General features: G+C 47.3%; 1 protein-coding gene across 1 annotated transcript in view; it reads left to right on the top strand.

Annotated features, from left to right (window-relative positions):
• The window catches only part of ABTB2 (ankyrin repeat and BTB domain containing 2), a 199593-nt gene extending 186145 nt beyond the window's left edge, over positions 1-13448 (top strand). The window contains exons 10-17 of the mRNA XM_074998935.1: positions 419-645; positions 1875-2053; positions 4157-4262; positions 4377-4479; positions 5743-5833; positions 7777-7845; positions 10088-10201; positions 11267-13448. Of these exons, the coding sequence (XP_074855036.1) occupies positions 419-645; positions 1875-2053; positions 4157-4262; positions 4377-4479; positions 5743-5833; positions 7777-7845; positions 10088-10201; positions 11267-11464 (1087 nt within the window). The 3' untranslated portion in view covers positions 11465-13448. The remainder of the gene's footprint in view (positions 1-418; positions 646-1874; positions 2054-4156; positions 4263-4376; positions 4480-5742; positions 5834-7776; positions 7846-10087; positions 10202-11266) is intronic.
• Positions 13449-21443: the final 7995 nt, after the last annotated feature.

Here is a 21443-nt window from a genome sequence, read left to right as displayed (position 1 = left end):
GCCCGATTGCCTTGGAGAGCCTGCGTCTGTCTCATGGCTTCTCACCTCTGTAGGAAGAGCCAGGACCCAGCCACTCTAAATGGGATCCTGTTAAGCAGAAGCAAGGCACTTCTGGTATTGGCTGGTCTGCCAGCCACTCATGGCAAACATTCACGGGATTTGATGCTGAAAAGCTCTTGCTTTTCCTAACTCAGGTTTGCTGACAGAGAAACCAACCCTGACTAAAGTGCTATAATAATGTTTAAAGACCCAGTCATTAGAGGAACCCAAATGTATCTCAGAGAGTGTTTCTCTCTGGAAAGAAATGAGTCACTAAGTCAGGCTTCCAGGAGTTCTGGGACCAAACCACCCTGCGCAGCCTGTCTGGCTTGTGAGCCTGTCATTAATTGGAGAGCATTTCCTTCTGTTTCCTCTGCAGAAATGTGCTACGCAAGCTCCTGACCCAGCCCCAGCAGTCAAAGGGAGATGTTCTGTCGCTGGAGGAGATTTTAGCCGAGGGAGTGGAGAGTGACACATCCAGCCAGGACAGCTCCCATGAGGGGCAGGTCAGGCTGTGTAAAACCAGGATGAAGGCCCTGCAAGAGGCCATGTATTACAGTGCTGAGCATGGCTACGTTGACATCACCATGGAGCTCAGGGTACTCGGTAAGGCAGGTTCTTTAGCACTAGGTTTTGTGAGTGCAGGGATTACAGGTCCCTCGGGGAAGGCCCTGCACCATCACGTTCAAACCTGCCACCAACTGATGGAGTCTCTAATTAGTCTCTAATTTAAATAGAAAATAATGTCAAACTGTTTACTGATCACTCAGCTGCCTATTCAAAAGGGCTCAATGATTTAGGGTGCCCCAGTTTCTGCCTACATAGCTGGAACAGGCTGGGACCTGAAGATCAGAGCAGCTCAGCCCTTCAAGCCACACTATTTGAAGTCAGTTGGAGGTGCGAGTACTCAGAACACCTGAAACCTCAGGCCCCTTTAAAGAGTCTCAATTTGAGCTCTGAATACCAAAGGCAGCCAATGCCCAGAAATGGGGTCTGAGGATCCACACTGCACCTACTGTAAAGTAGGAGACTGAAGACTTTCAAATGTGCATGTTGAGCTAGAACAAGTGGCCCATAGTATTAAATTATAGCAAACAAAATGGCTTTGTATAAAATTGGCCACTCCCTGTGATATAATGGTGCAGCTAATCTGCAGAATGTAGTTCAAATTTAGATTAACGTTGTGCTTTCAGAGAAAAACATTACACAAAATTGAGATTAAAAGGGTAGCAAGCTTGGCAAGAACCAGGAATGGCTGAGTTCTGACACTGATTTTCACAATGGCCACAGTTAAGTCACTTCACTCTCCCATGACTCAGTTTCCTCACCTTTAAAATGGGGATAGTTGTACATCCACTTCCCAGGTATGCTGGAAGGGAAAATTGGTTGGGTGCAAAGTTCTTTCAAAATAAAGAGAGCTATTTAAATGCTGATGATGATGATAATGATTACAACAAAAGGTGGAAATACAGGTTGAACCTCTAGTGCAGCAACATCCATGGTCCAGCATGATTTTAAGTGAGACAGATGTCCACTTGTCATGGGTGTGGCCAACTTTCCTGTGGTCCCATAAAGTTTGTTTACAGCCACTAGTCCTGGCTCTGTGTTCTGTGCTGTTCTTTAGCTGTGATTTACCTCTGCCCAGTAAGCAGTGGAAGTGTTGGTAGTGCTGCTAGACAATACTGACCTCCCACCCCGTGGTTCAGTAAATTCTCTGGGTTGGCACCAGTCAGGTCTCCAGGGTGCTGGATGAGAGAGGTTCAACCTGCATCTTCTTGCCTGCTATTTCAACACTTGTACTCTACTCCCTCACTTTCCTTTGTGTCTGGTTACAGGAATCCCATGGAAGCTTCATGTGTGGATTGAGTCATTACGGACAACCTTCTACCAGTCTCGCTATTCTGTGGTGCAGAATCTCTTGAGAGAGTTTGCCACTATTAAGGAGGAGGACTATAATGAAGAGCTGGTTAATGAAGGGCTGCAGCTAATGTTTGATATCCTCAAAACCAGCAAAGTAATCTTTTTTTTTTTTTAATATGAAGCTGAAATCTTTCAACCAGGAGTTTCACAATTATTTGTTTATTGTTGGTAGGAACAGAAGCAATATAACTGCGCATTGGGGTCTGGTGAATTATGCATGTACAGACTGTCATGTCTTTGTTTATCCAAGCTCATGCAGTATTGCACCGTCAAGGATCAAGACGGGAGCAATCTAATACTTGCTTCCCCTGTGTCAATGACACTCCTTTTACTGGAAATGGGAATCCCTGTAAAAACCCCAGCTTAGTTGAGTACGCTGAGTGAATTTGCAGTAATGGAAGGTATTACCTGCAAAGTACTCCAAAGTGTCTCCGCTACATTGCATCTGATGAGGCAGGTCTTTGCCCACAAAAGCTTATGCTCCAAAATCACTGTTAGTCTATAAGGAGCCACAGGACTTCTTGCTGCTTTTGCAGATACAGACTAACTTGGCTACCCCTCTGATACTTGCAAAGTATTGAGGAACTCAGGCTTTCGGTAGCATCTCATTACCTTCCTAGAATTTTCTGCACAATGTTGTTATTAGCTTTACTGTGATTAGCTGTTACTAGCAATCTATCTTTCTTCTAAAAATTGGCCTGACCTTGCATCCATTGAACTCCATGGTAGTTTTTGCCTTGATTTCAACTTATATTGTTGTAGAGTCTCTGACGATAGCAGGGAGAGGCAGTGGGTGGTTAAAAACCACACAAAATTTCAACTTTAAAATAATGCAATAATAAAAAGCTCTCTTAGGTTATGAACTTTCCCTGACCCTTTCATAACTTCAGAACCTCATCAATTTTGTTAGTCTCTAACGTGTTACAGGATTGATTGTTATTTGTGAAGCTGCAAACTAATACACCCCCTAAGACGATCCTTTAAATTTAATGTGGATAAGTGTAAAGTAATGCACATTGGAAAAAATAACCCCAAGTATACATACAATATGATGGGGGCTAATTTAGCTACACCTAAGCAGGAAAGAGATCTTGGGGTTATCATGGATACTTCTCTGGAAACATCCACACAGTGTGCAGCAGCAGTCAAAAAAGCAAATAGGATGTTAGGAATTATGTAAAAAGGCATAGAAAATAAGATAAAGAATATTTTACTGCCCCTTTATAAAACTGTGGTACACCTGCATCTTAAATACTGTGTACAGGTGTGGTCTCCTCACCTTAAAAAAGATATTTTGGCATCAGAAAAGGGCAACTAAAATGATTAGGGGTTTGGAACGGGTCCCATGTGAGGCAAGGTTAAAGAGACTGGGACATTTGCAGTTTAGAAAAGAGGAGACTGAGGGGGGGATAGGATAGAGGTATATAAAATCATGAGTGGTGTGGAGAGGGTGAATAAAGAAAAGTTATTTACTTGTTCCCATAATATGAGAACTAGAGGCCACCAAATGAAATTAATGGGTAGCAGGTTTAGAACTAATTTAAAGTTCTTTTTCACACAGCGCACAGTCAACCTGTGGAACTCCTTGCTGGAGGAGGCTGTGAAGGTCAGGACTATAACAGAGTTCAAAGCAGAGCTAGATAAGTTCATGAAGGTTAGGTCCATAAAACGCTATTAGCCAGGGGGTAGGAATGGTGTCCCTGGCCTCTGTTTGTCAGAGGCTGGAGATGGATGGCAGGAGATTGCTTGATTGTTGTCTTCAGTCCACCACCTCTGGGGCACCTGGCACTGGCCACTGTCAGCAGACAGGATGCTGGGCTAGATGGACCTTTGGTCTGACCCAGTAATGGCCATTCTTATGTTCTTAACAGAGTAGCCTGAGAAGTCACACTGTGGGCTTGGCTGTGTAGAAGTCAGGGGAGCTTTCCCCTGTGAGACTTGCACTCTCTAACATTAATTCTTTATTCCTTGACAGATGCATGCCACACACTTGCTGAGAATATTTTTGTTGTAATTCACCCCCTGCTAGGTCTAGAGTTGGCCCTTCTGCACAGAGGTCACCCTTTGCACAGAGTGGTCCTTAAAAACAGTAAAAGTAGCAGACGAAGATTCTTTTGACGCAAGCAGCAAGCAAACTATTACAGCCTGAGGAGCCTATTATTAAACACTACTGACAGAAATTCCTTCTTCCTTGCAGAATGATTCTATCAACCAGCAGCTAGCAGCCATCTTCACCCACTGCTATGGCAGCAGTCCTATACCCAACATTCCTGAAATCCACAAGACACTGCCAGCCCGGCTTGGTGAGAGGCTCAGTTTTGTCTCTGGGAGAGAGTTTCCATGGTGGTTTTGCTTTTTCTCCTTGGCTGCCTGCAGCGTTTTATTAAACTTGTCCCTCCTCCACCTTTCTCCAACAGATCCTCACTTTCTGAACAATAAAGACATGTCGGATGTGACTTTTTTAGTGGAAGGAAAGCTGTTTTATGCACACAAAGTCCTGCTGGTTACCGCTTCCAACAGGTGAGTCGGCCTCCAGGAACTACATGCACTAGCTGCCACTGAGTTATTCACAGGTAAATAGGATAGTCATGAAGGCTGGGCCTTGTAAGCCCTTGCTCACATGAGCAGCCCTCAGCCCCCAGTAGTCTCAATGGGGCAACTGGCATTAGTAAAGGACTACTCAAATTTACATTATCAAGCCACAAGAATTTTAGAGACAGATTCTTTGCTTCTGCTCAGAGCATTAGAGAGTGGGGTCCGGCCTGATTTTCTCCCCAGTCCCAGTGCGGGTTGGAACAACACAAAGGCTGCTCTGACATGCACTAGTGGTTAACGTTCACCTGGGAACCGTCCTCCACTGAGTATACCTGGAGTGCAGCTTGCTCTAGTGCAGGGGAATGAACAAACTTGCCAGGCCCCTAGGCAAGATGAGGGTTTGCGGGGGAGGGAAGGCGGGGCAGCTCCATGCTCCTAGAAGGAGAGGGCCTCAGGTGGCTGGGTCAGGGGTCAAGGCAGCCAAGCTTCAGCACCACCCCAAGAGTGCTGCAGAGGTCACCCTTTTGAATGGCTGGGCCCTGGGCAATTGCCTGCTTTCCCTTCCCCCTCCCACACCAGCAGACTTACTCCCTCCTTCCCTTCCATCCTTGTCTCCGACCTCTTTTCCCACCGCCCTGAGCTCCCAGTGCCTTCGAGGATGAGGAAAGGACAGCATAGGAGCCAGATTGCCTCATCCCAAGAAATTCCTCTGGAAGAGTGTTAAGGCCACTTTTGCACCCTAGAAGACAACGGGAGTGATGGAAGTAAAGAATCTAGCTGCTATGTACCTTGATCTTTCACAAAATACACCGAATTCTCAATATTTTATCAATGCATTTTGGTGATACTGTACTGTTGAGTCTATTACAGGCTCGGTTATTTGCTTTTTAAACTAATATTAATACATCGTACAGTTCTAGGCAGCTGATTTAGCTCAGTGTCACTCCAGTCCTATATGAATCTAATACCACTGATTTCGGTGGAATAGGAGCATCTTAAAACTGGAGAACATGGAGATAAATCCAGGCCTTGGAACTCTTCAGATTGAGAAGTCAGAAGTTTTATAGTTCAGTTGCTGTTCGAGATGATGGAAACACAATTGTTTGGAAAATATAAATGCCAGTACAGCAGGACCAAGATTTTCCATTTCCCCATTTTGCTTACTGACAACTCATCAAGAAAAGATGATTCAGAATGGCAAAAATGAAATCTATTAAGCAACCATTTTGTCTCCATTTTTTTTTCCAGATTTAAGACCCTGATGACCAATAAAACAGAGTTAGACGGCCAAGGCAGTAAAACTGTTGAAATCAGTGATATGAAATATAATATTTTCAAGGTATGTAAATTGTGTGCACCCTGCTCATTACCACTGTTTGTCTGCTCCCATCCTTATTGTGAAGAAAAGGCTACAAATATTAATGCCAGAGCTAAATGATGATAGTGAGTGGTCTGATTCAAATATCTCTGCATTTCTGATGCATTCTGATCTACATCCAAATTTGTCAGCATGGGCCTAGCTCTGGGAAAAAAAAACACTATTGGATCTCCATAAAGGAGGACAAATGAGGTCTTTTATTGAGTACGTTTTTGTAGTTCTGGAAGTTCCCAGGCACAATTTTCATGCTGTGTTAAGCAAAAAAATAAGCCTGGTTAGAGCCGGAGAGCTGCCAGGCTTCACATTAATTCAAATCAGACGATCAGAAGTCTGTGGGGCTCCCTTTAAAGACTTGAAGTTGAGAATTCCACTTTTACTTGTGTTGATGTTTCCATATTTAAGTGACCTCAGGGAGGTTCACTCATGATGAAAAGAGGGGGGTATTAACAGCAGGTCACTGAAATGCAATAGTCAGGCATTGTTCCAGCTTTCCAAATCTGCATTTCAAATTAGGAAGTAAATGTGCAGAATAGGGAAATCTGAAAGTGCAGAACCACTGAAAGTCTGTAACTGTTTCACTGACATGTTTAGGACTCATCCTGGTTTTCTCTGAGTGTTCATCCCAACACAGTATCTCTGCAGCCGCTGGGAATAATCTGAGCACAGAAACATCCCTGCTGCTCCTTGCCAGTAGGGTTTCCTATGTTTGTAGTTGAACTGAAAAGCATTGCAATGTCTGCATCTAAACGGCGGGGCTCAGGCCTGAGACTGATGACAATAAAGTTGAATGTATTAAGACAACTCCTCTTCAAGTCGCATGAACGAGGTCTTTGATCAAGGGGGTTCTGTGATTCTGGGAGCTCCAAGGCATGCGTTTCAGGCTGTGGTATCTGTGGTGTCATAGCACCAAAGGGAACAGGGAGAGGAGTTTTGCCTTTCAAGACAGTGTAGTGGATTGAAAAGTAACACAAAAAACTGTTTAAAAAAAATTACCCCTGAAGGGATTTATGCAAATCACATCCCAACATAGGTGGCATTCATATAAAGTGTGGGGTGGGGCAGGATTATGGGAAGACTGGGGGACATTCTTAGGACATGAGGTTACCTACAAAATGTGGTATAATTTTCACTATTGGGGAGACAATTCTGAGCCATCTGGAGTACAGGTCAAGAACCCAGCATTCTGCTCAGCACCGGGAAGAGGGATCACGTTATGTCGTGTGTTTGTACGGCATCTAGAACCCTGGGATCCTGACAGCAGCCACCTGGCTCTGCTGTGCTATAAATAGAATGACCTTGGTTTTCAAGGGAAAAATCAGTTCCCTGGCAATGGGCTTGAGTGCATGAAGAGGATCGTTTTGGTGAGCAGTAGGAAGATGTGCATGGGAGGGTCAGAGAGGCAAGACTATCCTGCACCTGTCACCTCAGCCAAACAACCCCTCTTTTCGCAGCCCCAACTCTGCTGGCTGAAGGACATGTGGTACAGGGAGGCTTACTGGATCTCTACAGAGGGGAGGGCATCACCTGCTGGCAAGATGTATGGTGCACACGCACTCTGCTAGTTTTGCTAGTCTACTGCTGGCTGGCAGCGCCTGGGTGCCACTAGCCTGAAAAACTACAAAACCCAGGACCCATGCAGTGTTTCTACAGGGGCCTTGCTGTTGCTCAGAGACATGTTTGTCATCCTTGGCTTAAATACCCTGATGCGGGCCCCTTCACAGCCAGAGAGAGAAAAGAGCATTAGAAAGCAGCCCAGCCAGGCCACCAACCATAGCAAAGTTATCATCAAGCCCCACAGGAAGCTGGAGCTGCAATTTCTGCTGCTTAAGAAGGGCAGCACGAGCATTCAAATTCCCGTGTCCTGACTGACAACAGTTTTAGGCAGGTCCCTTTTCCCATTCCAGATGCTGATGCAGTATTTATATTATGGAGGAACCGAATCTATGGAAATTCCCACCGTTGATGTTCTAGAGGTGAGAAAAAGTTTTCTTCCACTTTCTGCCAAATGCACTCGGGCATGAGAGGGCACGGAAGCAAAGGCGTTGAAAGGAGGGGATATTTTCAAAGCGCATAGTGTTGCTTGACAAGTGACTTCTGGAAGAGAGGAGAGCAGCTACCAGTGTTTTTACAGGGCAGAAAAATGTGTTAAATGTGTATTCTTTTAGGAGAAAATAAGGAATTGTGGAAGGTGACTGTGTTTGAGTGTCTCAGGAAGTTTATCCTCTGAAGAACAAAGCAGTTACTACTTCAGATAGCTTGTGCAGAACAATGGGCTCTGGGTGTAGATGAGACCATGCCATCTCAAAATACGATGTGGGGTATTGAACAGCTTCTGTATGAGGGGAATTTAATAAGACAGGAAGAGATGGTATATGAGAGTGGTCTATAAAATCACGAGTGGTATTGAGAAAATAAATGTTATTTTCTCTCTGCACATGGGGATGGGCAGTGTGTGTGTGTGTGTGTGTGTGTGTGTGTGTGAGAGAGAGAGAGAGAGACACCAAATGAAAATAATAGGCAGCAGGTTTAAAATAAACAAAAAATACTTCTTCATACCATGCACAATCAAACTATGCAACACATTGCCAGGGATGATGTAAATGGTTCAACCTGTAACACGGTTCAAAGAAGACCTACATAAATTCCCGGAAGATAGATTCATCAGTGGCTGCTGGCCAGGATGCACAGAGATGGCGTCTCCAAGAAGCTGGGAATAGGCAACAGGAGACAGATCACTTGATTACCTGTTCCGTTCATTTCCTTTGAAGCACCTCGCATTGGCCACTGTCAGAAGACAGGCTACTCATCTAGATGGGCCTTGGTCTGACCCAGCAAGGCCATTCTTTTCTTTGTAGTCTGTATTGTTTCCCAGCATGCAGCTGACAAACCTGAGAAGCAGTAGCTGTGTTGGGTCAATCCTTGAACTGATCCTGGGATGGTGAAATCTAACAGGACCAGCTTACAGAGACAGAAGCTTCCAATATGAATCCTGCCTACCCCAGAAGAACAGACCATGTGGAATGTGTGATAGCAGACACATTCCCCTCTGTTGTACACATTTTAAACAAACTTAGTGAGGACTCAAGTCATCTCAAGTCCCATAAGCAAAGAGGAAGATGAATTCAGCTGCTCGTGGATGGATAAGTGTTCTCCTTCTGACTGATTTTTCTGGGAGGTGCACAAATTTAAGAATTCAGAAAGGCCCTGCTACCTTCATTAAACATAAGAACAGCCATATTGGGTCAGACCAAAGGTCCATCTAGCCCAGTATCCTGTCTGCTGGCACTAGCCAATGCCAGGTGCCCCAGAGGGAGTGAACTGAACAAGTAACAATCTCTGTTCTGCCATCCATCTCCAGCTTCTGACAAACAGAAGCAAAGGACCCCATGCCTTACCCATCCAGGCAAATAGTCATTAATGGACCTAACCTCCATGAATTTATCAAGCTCTTTTTTAAAACCCTAACAAGAGGTAGCCATGTTACTCTGTACTCCAACAGAACAAAGCAGAAATGTAGCACTTCAAAGACTAACAAAATGAGTTATTGGTGATGAGCTTTTGTGGGACAGACCCACTTCGTCAGTTCAATCTCATTTCCAATACAGACTGACGTTCATGAGTACAGAGGACCAAAAAAAAAAAAAAAAAATTGCAGTAAAAACTGACCAATCAAGTACGCAGGACTAAAGGAGGTGGCAGAGGGATGGGGAATGTTAAGCGTCCGTCCTGCCTGAGATATCGCAACATCCCCCATCCCTCTGCCGCCTCCTTCAGTCTTGCATACTTTATCAGTTTTTATTGCAATTTTTTTTGGCCCTCTGTACGTATGAATGGAAATTGATCTGATGAAGTGGGTCTGTCCCACAAAAGCTCATCACCCAATAAATCATTTTGTTAGTCTTTGAAGTGCTACATTTCTGCTGTTTTGTTTTTTAAACCTAGTTTAGTCCTAGTCTTCACAGCCTCCTGTAGCAAGGAGTTCCACAGGCTGACTGTGTGCTGTTTGAAGAATTTTTTTTTTTTTAAAGACCTGTTGCCCATTAATTTTACTTGGTGTCTTCTAGTTCTAATACTATGGGGAACTACACTTTGATATGCATCGTCATCATTACGGGCCTTTCTGCTCTCACAGGAGGGTTAGGCCTCTGGAGAAGGAGTTTGAGGAAGACGTCGGCCGCACTTTAATTTTGAAAAATCTCTCTCTTGTCCCAATAGCTGCTGTCAGCTGCCAGCCTGTTTCAACTGGATGGCCTCCAAAGACACTGTGAGATCCTATGTGCCCAGACCATCAGCATGGAGAGTTCTGTTAACGTCTATAAATATGCAAAGGTAAAGGTGCAGTTGTCTTGGTTAAAGCACATTGAAATTCAGGCACCTCTCCTGCTTGCTGTGAGGTGTTTTGGGCAGTCGTGGTGCAAGGCGATGCAGGCATGCTCTAGCTGGATCAATTCTGCACTCAATTTGAGTACAAAATTCTCATTTTACAAGCAATCGGTAACTTAGTAAATTGAGCTAAGGTGTGTTACCATAGAAAAGTCAGCAAGAGCAGGCTGCTAAAATTACATCAGAAATTATACACTCTTTTGTTTTATGTGCAGTGACACATAACTGACAGTTTCAGCATTGGGCACTCATGCAGTAGCCCAAGGCTGCTGTATTTGGGTTCCCAACAGCTAAGGGGAAATCATTCTATTTTAAGGGACTTGGGGTGGATTTTCTCATGGTTTCCTTACGTAACCTTCATAAAAAAAAATCTCAACTCCTGTGAAGGATCCCAAAACCTTTGGAAGTTTCTAACGGTCAGACATAAAATTCATTGCTTGACCCCCAGGAGTACCTGAATCTTCTCTGATGATGCTCTAGTAGCTGTAACTAGATCAGCAATTAGTAGGAGACTCTTTGGGAATTAGAGACGGGGGATGCTGAGGCACTCACAGGCATGCTATTAAAGTGTCTCCTCCCCATCCCATTCTGCTCCTTGGTCTAGCAGAGAGCAGGCCTACATCATATACACCATATTTCCATGGCCACTCATATTACATACCAGCTGGCAAGTGTCTTTTGTTCTTGGCCCACACAAAAGACAGGTATCTTGGCCATTTCATCAGCCAGCTGCTCTTTTCTTTAAGGACCACTGTACTGTGGCCTAGCTAACAGCAGGAGATCAGAGGATTAAAAATAAGGTGTACTTAATCCCCTGGTAAATATCCCAGTAAGCTGAACTGCTCTGGCTGCACGCGCACACGCAGGAAGAGGAAAAGGATAGTTGAACTTAGCAGGGGTACCCCTTCCCCCACGGTCATTTGTTTTGCAGCCATCTTGTCCAGTGAAGCAGGCAGAGGGGAAGGGCTTAGCACAGGCAGAGAAAGTCACTGACTCTTGTTTGTTTTACAGATTCACAGTGCACCTGAACTGGCCTCGTTCTGCGAGGGCTTCTTCCTCAAACACATGAGCTCCCTGCTGGAACAGGACTCCTTCCGACAGCTCATCTATGGCAGGAACAGCAAGGTGCAGGGTCTGGACCCTCTGCGGGACCTGCAGACAACATTGGCCAGTCGCTTGCACTCTATTTACATCACCTCAAGAGTGTGAGGCAGGGACGCAGCAGCAGCAGCAGCAGCAGCAGCACTAGGGCACCACACCGTACTGGCACAGGACCTTATCCAGCCAGAGCTTCCAGGTCTGCCTTATGGAACCACTGGCTGGTGCTGCAAGCCCCCGCAAGCTGAGGCCTTAGGGCCTTCATTTCTCTGGGGAGTATGTTTGGGTGCTAACAATGAAGGAAGGGAGGTGGCTTTTTCTTCTGTGCTGCACAGCATCAGCACCTCGCCAACAAGAAAAACTGAGGCAGCAACCAAGCCCCGCGCTGGATGAGCGGCTCTATGTTGCCATTTTCTGGAGCATAAGGCAAAAGCTGCTAAGGAAACAGAATGCAAATGCAGCAGAGCACATCTTAACAGGAGCCGCTTCTCTAACATGCTAATCTCAACCATCTATCAAACCTTCTCAGGTTGATGTATATGCGCACATGGTGCTTTTAGATGTGTGGGTTCAGAGTCCTCTAATCCCATAGCCCCCAAGCATTGAGTCACTTGAAGTGATGTTGTATAGTAGTGAGCACACAGGACTAGTCTGTTGCTATGACCACCTTTTACACAGGGCAAAAGACTAGCATTATTTCCCATACATTATTTGCACCTTATGGCACACACTTAGTAAACCACAAGGCTGAGAAAAGGGAAGAGGCTAATAATAGGCCTCTACAATTACCAATTGACAATTAACACCTACTTTGGAGAATTTAAGAGTTTTAATCTACTTGTCTGTGTTCAGGGGTAGCTGACTTAAGTGATTTGGGCCCAACTGAAGAGAAAATAACCCACCCTATTCAAAGGTTTGATTAAATGTTTTGTAGTGTTTGTCCTCTCATCTTTTAACAGCCTGGGCAGGGCACACACCACTCCTGGGGGGACTAGTGACTGATGCAATAAGAGGGGGAGGTTTTCAAAATTACTCAGCAGGAGCTGCAGTAAACCCTAATATTCTGTGTAGGACCTAGACCCACTGTAAGCCAAGCAGGAACATACAGCTCACTATTCCTTAATGTTGTGCTGGCTTATGCTGGAAGGGGGTGGGGTGGGAGAGGGAGGGCCTGATGCCAGCTCTGACAAACTTGTGGCCTTGGACAAGCCACTTCTCTCTTCAGCTGTCCAGATGGAAGTAATGGGGATGATACTTCCCCACATGCCTTACTGCCATGGGAGCTGGGGGTAAGGATATACTGCATCATACTTGCCACCCATTAATGTACCTTTGCCCTCTATGTCCAGGAAACATTTACATTGCAGTACTTAAAACCAGACACTAACTTTAGCACACCAGAGTCACATATTTTCTTCGCTTACAAACATCTATCGAACTTTAAGTACAAGTGCAGGCCTTAGAAACAAAGATGTAAGCAGGTGACTGATGTCCACTCATCCCCTACAGCCATTCCCTACTGGTCTGTTGGCACATATGGGAAGCCTTAGCCTAAAATGCGTCCTTTTAGGCTGCAGGAGGAGAAGCAGCTTCCACTGCAGAGTTGGTATTTCTTGGAAATCTGAATGATTAAATGCTAGCATGCTGCTAGAAGGCACAGGCTCAGGTGAGAACAGTAGTCAATGGTTGGGGGAGGATGGGAAAGGAAAGGCAGCTTGCAGCATCTCCAACTAACTGGTCAACAGGATCACAAATCACAAGCAAGTTGCGTGAGAGGGAGCTTGGCTAGTCAGGGCCTCATAAACAGAGTTTGCCTATCACTTGGAAATTGGCTGAAAGCACCAGCTGGTCTGACTGATTATAAAACACAGCTTGGAAGAGCACCAGCTTCATTAATCCTGTTTATTCTGACAGGCAGAGGCTATTCCTACTTTAGCAGGGGAAGTCACCCCCAAGAGGCCACATCCAGGACAATATTTCAGAGTTGCGTGAGCTATCTGTACAAAAGCATTAGTCCAGTTTTATTGCTGTAATGTCTGTGTTAACTTGTACATTAATGTTGTCTTTTATGTAAAGGTACCAGGGTTTTGCTAACAACGTAACTAACACTTATGGTTGGTGTACTGACTCAGTTATTTTAATGAGGGGCTGCAATGGGTTGGGATGATGTCTGGGCAGGGGTATCAGAACATGCACATGAGCCAGCACGTTTGGGCAAACACTCACTGGACAAAAATGCTCCCTACTCATGTGCCTTGTCCACATGAGGTGTATGACCCATTAGATTTGGAAAGGGGGAGTTGCTATGGAGGTGTTACACAATAACATTTCCCCCCTGCTGGACACAAGGCTGTTCTGTATATTCATACCTGTGTGTATGTAGGACTAGGGGTGCCTGTAGGTGTGTACAGTAAACTCGTGAAATGTGCAATTTTGAGTTGCACTTAACTCACAATGTTAAGTGCAACTCAAAATCCTCCCAGCCCCACCCAGCCCTGGCTCACCAACTGCGCAGGGCGGGGCTCACCGCCCCCCCCCACCCCGCAGTGGTGAAAGCTCCTCCCAGCTGCAACCAAGCCCCAGAGAAGTGGCAGCCATGAGCCCTTCTAGCCCCTGTTCAAACCCTCCCTATGCAGCTCTAGTTCAATCTCCAATGCGCCCCACCCCCACCCCCAGGACTTACCCTTCAAAAGGAGCTCCAGGTGCTCCTGCTGCTTCCCTGGCTGCAGAACATGCGTTCCACCATGGGAAAAAAGCCGCCCCCTGACTTGCGCAGAAGTGCGTGGGAATGGAACCCTCCGGTACCTCAAGGGACTGCTGTAGTTTACCTTTCACAGACAGGAACAATTCTGAAAATGCCCCATGAAGCACAGCAAGCTCATCAGTGCTGGTACTGTGGGAGACATTACTGAGGATGGAGAGGGACGGCAGTAGGTGTCTACTTGAGGTAACACAATAGGATTTCTCTCTTTCCTGCCTAAGAATCACTTACTTTTTAGAGCACCAGCATTATCAAACAGGGAGCAGGGGAGAGGGAGGGAAAATAAATAAAGTCTTCAGGAGGAAGACTGAGCTATAGCCTTCCCCATTAGTTGTGCCTTCTCTCCCAGTTCAGCAGCTGAGAGCCATGTAAAGTGTCTCAGGAGAGGCAGTGATTCTGTGGAAATCTTCAGGCAAAGGTCAGGCTATGGCAAAACAGGTTTGATGACAGAGCGACGCAGCCTGAGAAGCCCAAAATGTATGTACTATGGAGGTAACTCAGAAGAGGAGATAGTGGGCAAGCCAGCAGGAGGACTACATCTTAATTAACTTTAAAAAAAAATGTTTTCTTCTTCTAAAAGGGATGTAAATGCTGTTTCACTGAAAGGAGGCAGGCAGCTGGGGAGACTACTCCAGCCCACCTGCCTCTTTCCTGGGGCTGCTTGAGCTGGGCTGGAGTTTCCCTGCCCATGGCGCTGCTGCAGGTGGGGAGCACTCCAGTGTGGCCAGAGCAACCCCCACCCCAGCATACTGCATGCAACCTGTCCAGCCGCCACCAGCACCCCAGGCTGCTGCAGCTGGGGACGGTTCCAGGCAGGCTAGTGTACCTCACCCTGCAGTAGCCCCATGGGGCTGGAGCAAACCCCTGCCCAGAGTGGAGGGGGACAACTGCTCCAGCCCCTATGGGGTTAAGGTAATCCTCAGTGTTTAGGGTGAGGCTTACCAGTTAACCCTTCTCACTCCCAATTGCAGAAGGACAGGACTCGTAAGAAGGGCCCTTACCCACCTTTTGGCTGATATATCAAGCACAGAAAAAGGTATAAAGGTACACAAGTATCCTACTTCCACTGCCTCAGCTGCCCTGGCACCAGCACTATGGCTTTAGGGCTTGAGAGGTGCTGTGCACTCAGGCTACGTCTGCACTAGAGGGTTTGGTCGACAAAACCCACAGAGCATCCAGATTCCCAAGGCGTTCTGTCAACAGTAAATCAGCAGAACGCAGCAGTTGTGCCAACAGCCATCTCCCTCTCCCCATGAGGAAGAACACCTGGCAACAGTCTGGGTGTCCTGGGGGTCTTCTGTCCACCAAAAAGGCCTCCAGGGTGCTATGTAGGTGCCCCAGGGGATGCCCTGTCCACAGCAAGCAGTACTTTAGGGTGCCTGCCTCCAGCCCTGCTTAAATCCACAGGGAACCCTGTAGCAGAAAGCTGAGAGCGTGGAGGCAACAGAGTAACATGTGGTCCCCCACACAGTCATAGCCACTGCTCTCTCGAGAGCCTTCACAGAGGGCAGACAGTGAGACACCCCTGGACCCTCGAGGGTGCAGTCCCAGGAGCTACTCCGGGGCACCGAGAAGTGGGCCCCCTCCCGGGCCTGTGAGGCAAGGAGGAGCTACTCCAAGACCCCATGGTGAAGTGCCATAATGCCCCTGCCTATGATCGGATGGCCACTGCTCTGGCAGAATGGAGCCACTCCTCCCACAGCATGAAGCAGGGCCAGGAGAAGGCAAAGGAGCTCTGGGAGGGCTACATCCAAGCCCGGGACACTGACCAATGCTCCAAGGCAGGACCTGCCACCTCGCCCTATTACAAGGAACCAACAACATCCTGGTGGGGAGGGGAAGACACATCACCTCCAACCCGCACCGCTGACACAGCTCCAGAGGCCCTTCCCCCAGTGCCCAACACAGCTGGAGCCCCCAGAGGAGGAGGAGGAGCTGCTGGATCCAGAGGCAGAGACAGCCTCGAAGGCGAGCAGCAACGCCCTGGTCATAAGCCTAGAGCCAGTCCCCACCAGCCAGCCCACCTCTTAGGCATCACAGGGGCTGGGTGAGGGCCCCTCTGGTGAGAGCCAGGTGTGTCCCACAGCCCTAGGGTGCAGGAAGTGCTGCACATGGGCTTTTGGCAAGTTCCCAGGGCAAAGCTCAGGTGGCTCCAGAGAAGCATGGAACTTCAAAGGAAATATACAGGAATAACCTACTTCTCACTGGGGTGTCCTTCGCTCAGGAACTCATCTGTTGCATATTGGGGGGGATCTGAGACACTCCAGGACTGCTGCTCTCCAAGCAAGTGACAATTTCAGAGTAAACCTCTCCATAGGAAAGAAGAAACACACCAGCTGCCATGGTACAAGCAGTCCTAGTGCCAGTAAAATAAAATATGCCTCTTTCAGCCTCCTTACATACTCCTTACCTCATTCGCACATGTGGAACAGTAGGACAGCTTTCTACAGAGGCTCCTGTTACGCAGTAGAACCACAAACCACCAGGTAACTGGACCTTGTAATCTGGAGATCTCAGACAGTGGCTGAAGACTGACAGATGCACCCCAGCACTGTTGGGGGGGGGGGGGGGAGTGCCCCAGGGAGACCGACAAATCAGTCCTCGCAGTAGGCTGGAAACCCAGTTAGATGAGAGTGATTGCGTGACACAGCACAATGCTTTCCCCTGCTGGAGGCAGAGGGATGAGTTGAGTTAGACTGAGGGTACAGCCATACTCCATTTAGTTATAACAATATAAATCCCTCTATACAAAACTGGCTGATGTGATATTTCGGAGCTGAAGCAGACATGCTCCCCGACTTTCAAGCTCTCCCCTTAATGCCAGTCTCTTCCATGAGAGCAGCCACAGGAGCCAAAATGTTTGAGACAGGGCCAAGCCATCAAGCCGGGTCTTGTATTTCACAATTAACAGGTGGGCTTCTTGGCTGAATCTGGGCTCATGCTGCAGAAGCAGATACAGGGCTCTCCAGGGGCCTGTTGGAGACAGGGACTGCTTCCAAAACTGGACTGCAAATTTAGATTTCAGAACAAATCCCCCAACCCCACCCCTACTTCCACTGCAGTAACTGGCGCTCAAGAGCGATCGATCACATAACCATTACACCCCTTCAGAGGCCCTCAGCAGGCTTGCTGGCCTCCTTTGCAGAGCAGTCACAGCCCATTGCCCTGAACCTGCCACTCCTGTGGAGTGCACGTAATTACACAGAATTAAATTCTCAAATTGCCTTGCTCAGTCTCCCAGGAGCTCCCACAGCCCAGAGAGGGGAAGAATTCTACATCTCATCTGTCAGCACACTTCCAGCTTAGCTTTGCTCTGAGCGGGTGGAAAGCCTTTGTGAAGGCACTGCTCTCGCTGCAAGAGTTTTCTGCTGCGCACCTTATGAAAAACAAATTTAGGCATAATTCTGATACAGATACTGCCCTATGATCATGAGGTCTAGATGTTTGTGTGATGGTATCCCCCCAGGTTCCCCAACCTAGCCCGAGAGGATTCGAGGACCAATGAATCTCACCACTTCAGGTATTTAACCTTGCTGTCTAATACCAACAGGCAACCAACTTGCTGTCTAATACCAACTTTTTTTTTAAAGTTAAAAAAAAAAAAAACCCACAACCCACCACTACTACATCAATACACAGTAAGGCATATACTGCTCCCTCTGTACAGAAGAGGTGGGCCTGCATGCAGGTCATTGAATGATCAGCTGACTGCATCTTTGACCACAATCAAATATGAGCTATTCCAGAAAGAAGGCCCTGATGCGAGCAGCAGCCCACCGTTTGACTGCAGCGTAACGCTGTTTGCCTCTTAGAACTTCTCATCGTTTTGCATTATTCTGAGCTAAAAATAACTTCAGCAACTTGTTTTTCACAAGTAGGCCCGAGTCTGTTTCTAACGCTAAGCCTTTGGAGATCAGAAAATATTGATCCTTTTGTTACTGTTCTAATAAGTTAGTGATCTGCATATTTAAGCATTCAAATCGCCCCCAAAATATTGGCTAATCAAACATCAGGCTCCAGGACAAGACCAAACAATGGATGATGAACCCGCAGCCATGCTGCTTAATGCACTACTCGAAGGCAGTCAGATACTGTGGCAGCATGGTATAAAAACCACTACGGGAGAGAATAAAGACACTTGTCTCTTCATTTGTCCCCTAACTGCATGCAGTGCTATTGGAGGCAAAGGGCTCCCTGCTCTAGCACCTGGCTCACATATTCAGAGCTCAGGGCTATGGAAACTCAACTCTTGTAGCTAGAGAGCGGGCAAAGGAGCACTCTGGCAGATCCCCATCTCCCCTTCCTGCCCCACTAACCATAACTGCAGCACCAGATCTGCTCCCCTCCCCCCAGAGGTCAGGGAGGTCACACCAGCTGTCACAATAGCTCCCAGGTCTCCAGGAAGGCAGGCTGATTCCACTGACAACTAGGTCATGACTAACCACCTTCCTGCCGAGAGCGCTGCTCAGTTCATCTGTGGGCTTTGCCATTTCCTTCCAATTAGCCAGAGCACTCGCTCGTCACAGGCTGACAGGGTCACTGCTGCACACAGGGAAGAGAGGGGAAGATACCTATAGCAACAGCTCAGCTCCTGCCTCCACAGGCTGAGCCCAGGCTTGGAATCACAGGACTAGCCTTGGGGGCCTGGAGTGCATTAGAGACGTGCTCCGACAGCCCGAACAGCAAATGCATTATAGGAACTGTCAGGAGTGATGGGTGGGGGTGGCTAGCGCAGAAGCACAAGCAGTTCACCCGGCATTGGCCCTCTGCTATACAGCGCATGCAGCAAAGGAACTGCATGCCTGGGTTCTGCTGGGGCGCCCATAACCCCTCCCACGCATGAGCACATGCCAAGAGTAACCAGAAGCACCCTGCTCCTGGCCAGCCGTGTTCAAGGGGTGGAGAGGAAGTGGTTGTTGGGTAAGGAAAAACAGATCCCATTTGATTCGAGGGCTGTGTGAAGGGTCAGACAGCAGGCCAGGCACAATGGCTGGGCGATGCCGAAGAGGGAGCCCTAGAGCGTCAGTTTCGAAGGCAGCACAGGGCCCTAAGACAAATAGGAGATTCTGAAGCCACCCGATAAATGGAAGAAGTTGTCTGACAAGCGTCACACCAAGCGGGAGTTGGGGACTAGTGGGGCTGTAACAGGAGCCTATGGCAGGTGCACAGAGCCTGGTGGTAAAGCAACAGATTCTGACCAGAGAGGCCCTGGGCACTAATCTGGGAGGATGCACTGTGGCAGGATGGGCCCCCAGGGGTCGAGCGGACACTGGGCGGCATCGCAGAGCTGCACGCTGTCTGTGCCCACTCAGAAGCTGCTCCTGGCTGGCTTGGGGGTGGGGGGGGCACATTTCTCCCTCCCAACGGAGGAGTATTACTGGGGGTGGGCAGAGGGAGCAGCGCCTCACAGATGCTGCTTCCCACCAACACACCTAAGGGGGGAGCAACACCCAGCGCTCCCTGCAGCCAGGTCACTTTCCCCACCTCCTACTGCCTGCCTCAGAATTGCCTTGCCCAGAGCTGGGAAGCGACTGGGACACAGGGACATCAGTTCTTCAGTCCCTCCTTCACTGCCCCCTAGGGGCGTATGGAGGAGCATCATTTGATGCAAGCAGCAAGCAACAATGCCAGCTGCTCCGTGCAGAGGGGTCAGTTTTCCCACATGGGCAGGGCTTAGGGAGAGAGAGGCTGGGGACAGAAGTACAGGAGCAGGCCCAGGGTTAGAGGCAGAGGGAGCGCAGCGCAGGGGCTGGCAAGCCTGCAGAGCCCCCAGGGGCCAGGGACACCTAAATGCAAGTTCGACCCAGGTGCCATGCCCCCTAAGGCTGGGCCTGCACAGCGCTGTCCTGGGGGGACAGCTACAACCAGCACAGAGTAGCCATAGACATTAAAGCCACTTGCCACAAGAGCAGCTAGCACAAGAGCTGTACAATTGATAACACAGCAAAGGAGGAGTTTAAGATTGGTTCTTGTGGCAAAGGGGAATATTTGGTACTCAGTGGCTAGGAATTCTGTACGGGGAGACCTTGGACCTGCCTAGGAGATACAAGCAAAGCAGCCAGGAAACCCTCACCATCCTAGCTCTTCCAGCTATCATAACCTCAGTAGCCAAGAAAATTTCCCTCAATTCAAAGACAGCAGCAATGTCTGAGAAAACACTAGAGTAACTCTGCAAAGGCATTATCTGTTCTCATTTTAGATTCTCATGAAGCTAAATGGGCGAATTTCAACAAACTTCTTCTTAGCTGCAATTTAATCTACTAGACTGATCTGAAGCACAGTCGGGGAATATGTGGTTCAACTAAACTTATAAAAATATGGTGCCATTTACTGCAGCAGTTGGTTTTTTTTCTTTTCCAATTCATAAGTGCCAGATGAGCAGGAGGAGGAATCTGGAATTTAGTGATCACAAAGTTTTCATAAACCAAACAACTGGAAAACACTCACTTCCTTTATAAAAAAAGGGTCAATATTCTGCCCAACTAACCTAGTATCTATTCCAGAAACTGATCAGAAATGCTAATTAATAACTGCTCTAATGTGTGAGCCTCTTACCAATGTCTCAGAGACATTAGGTTGTATCCAATGCATATTCAGGGTAAGAATCTATAACCAAAGATAAGAGTGCTTAGCAAAGAAGTCAGATGAAGAGCAGTTAACAGCTCCACCTTCTTACATTTTACTAGTTTGCTTAAAGAATCTAGTGTAATCTTACCCACTCAGGATGCAAACAGGTTTAAAACCCACTTTAGAATCCCCAGTAGAAACAGGCATCTCCACACACACATCTTAAAACAGCACAGATAGTAATAGTTATCACACAAATGTCACCTGGCCAACAATCCTTTATACTTTTTGACTATGGGGTCTGCAAACTCAAAGTATTCGCAAACTAAGAAGGGCAACCTGCCACTGTAATATACTACTCCTGCAAAACACGGCTGGAAAGCAAAATGAAGGCATTTGTTGTGCACGGGGCAGGGGAGGAATATGATTTAGCAAGCTACATTATCAATTAATTTCCACTGAACATATTACACCTTCTGACAGAAGATCACATAACACATTATACAAACATTAATCAAGCCCATCAGTGTGTTCAGGCTACAAATTATCCCTACCTGAACAAACTAAGACACAAAGAAGTTACGTGACTTGTCCAAAGAAAGTCAAGGGTAGGAGTGGTAACAATCAGTCCGACACCCTGCTTATGAGTTCACACTTCTACCTGTAACATTTACAGCAGGAGAGCAGCCAGATACCACTGCGAAGCCTAGGGCAAGTCCGTTTTACACACAGGTAGACCATATCCCTGATCTGACAGATAGT

Source organism: Carettochelys insculpta, chromosome 6 (genome assembly GCF_033958435.1).
Source record: "Carettochelys insculpta isolate YL-2023 chromosome 6, ASM3395843v1, whole genome shotgun sequence".
NCBI lineage: Eukaryota > Metazoa > Chordata > Testudines > Carettochelyidae > Carettochelys > Carettochelys insculpta.
Note: the sequence above shows the minus strand (reverse complement) of the source record. Positions and strands in the feature narration are given on the sequence as shown.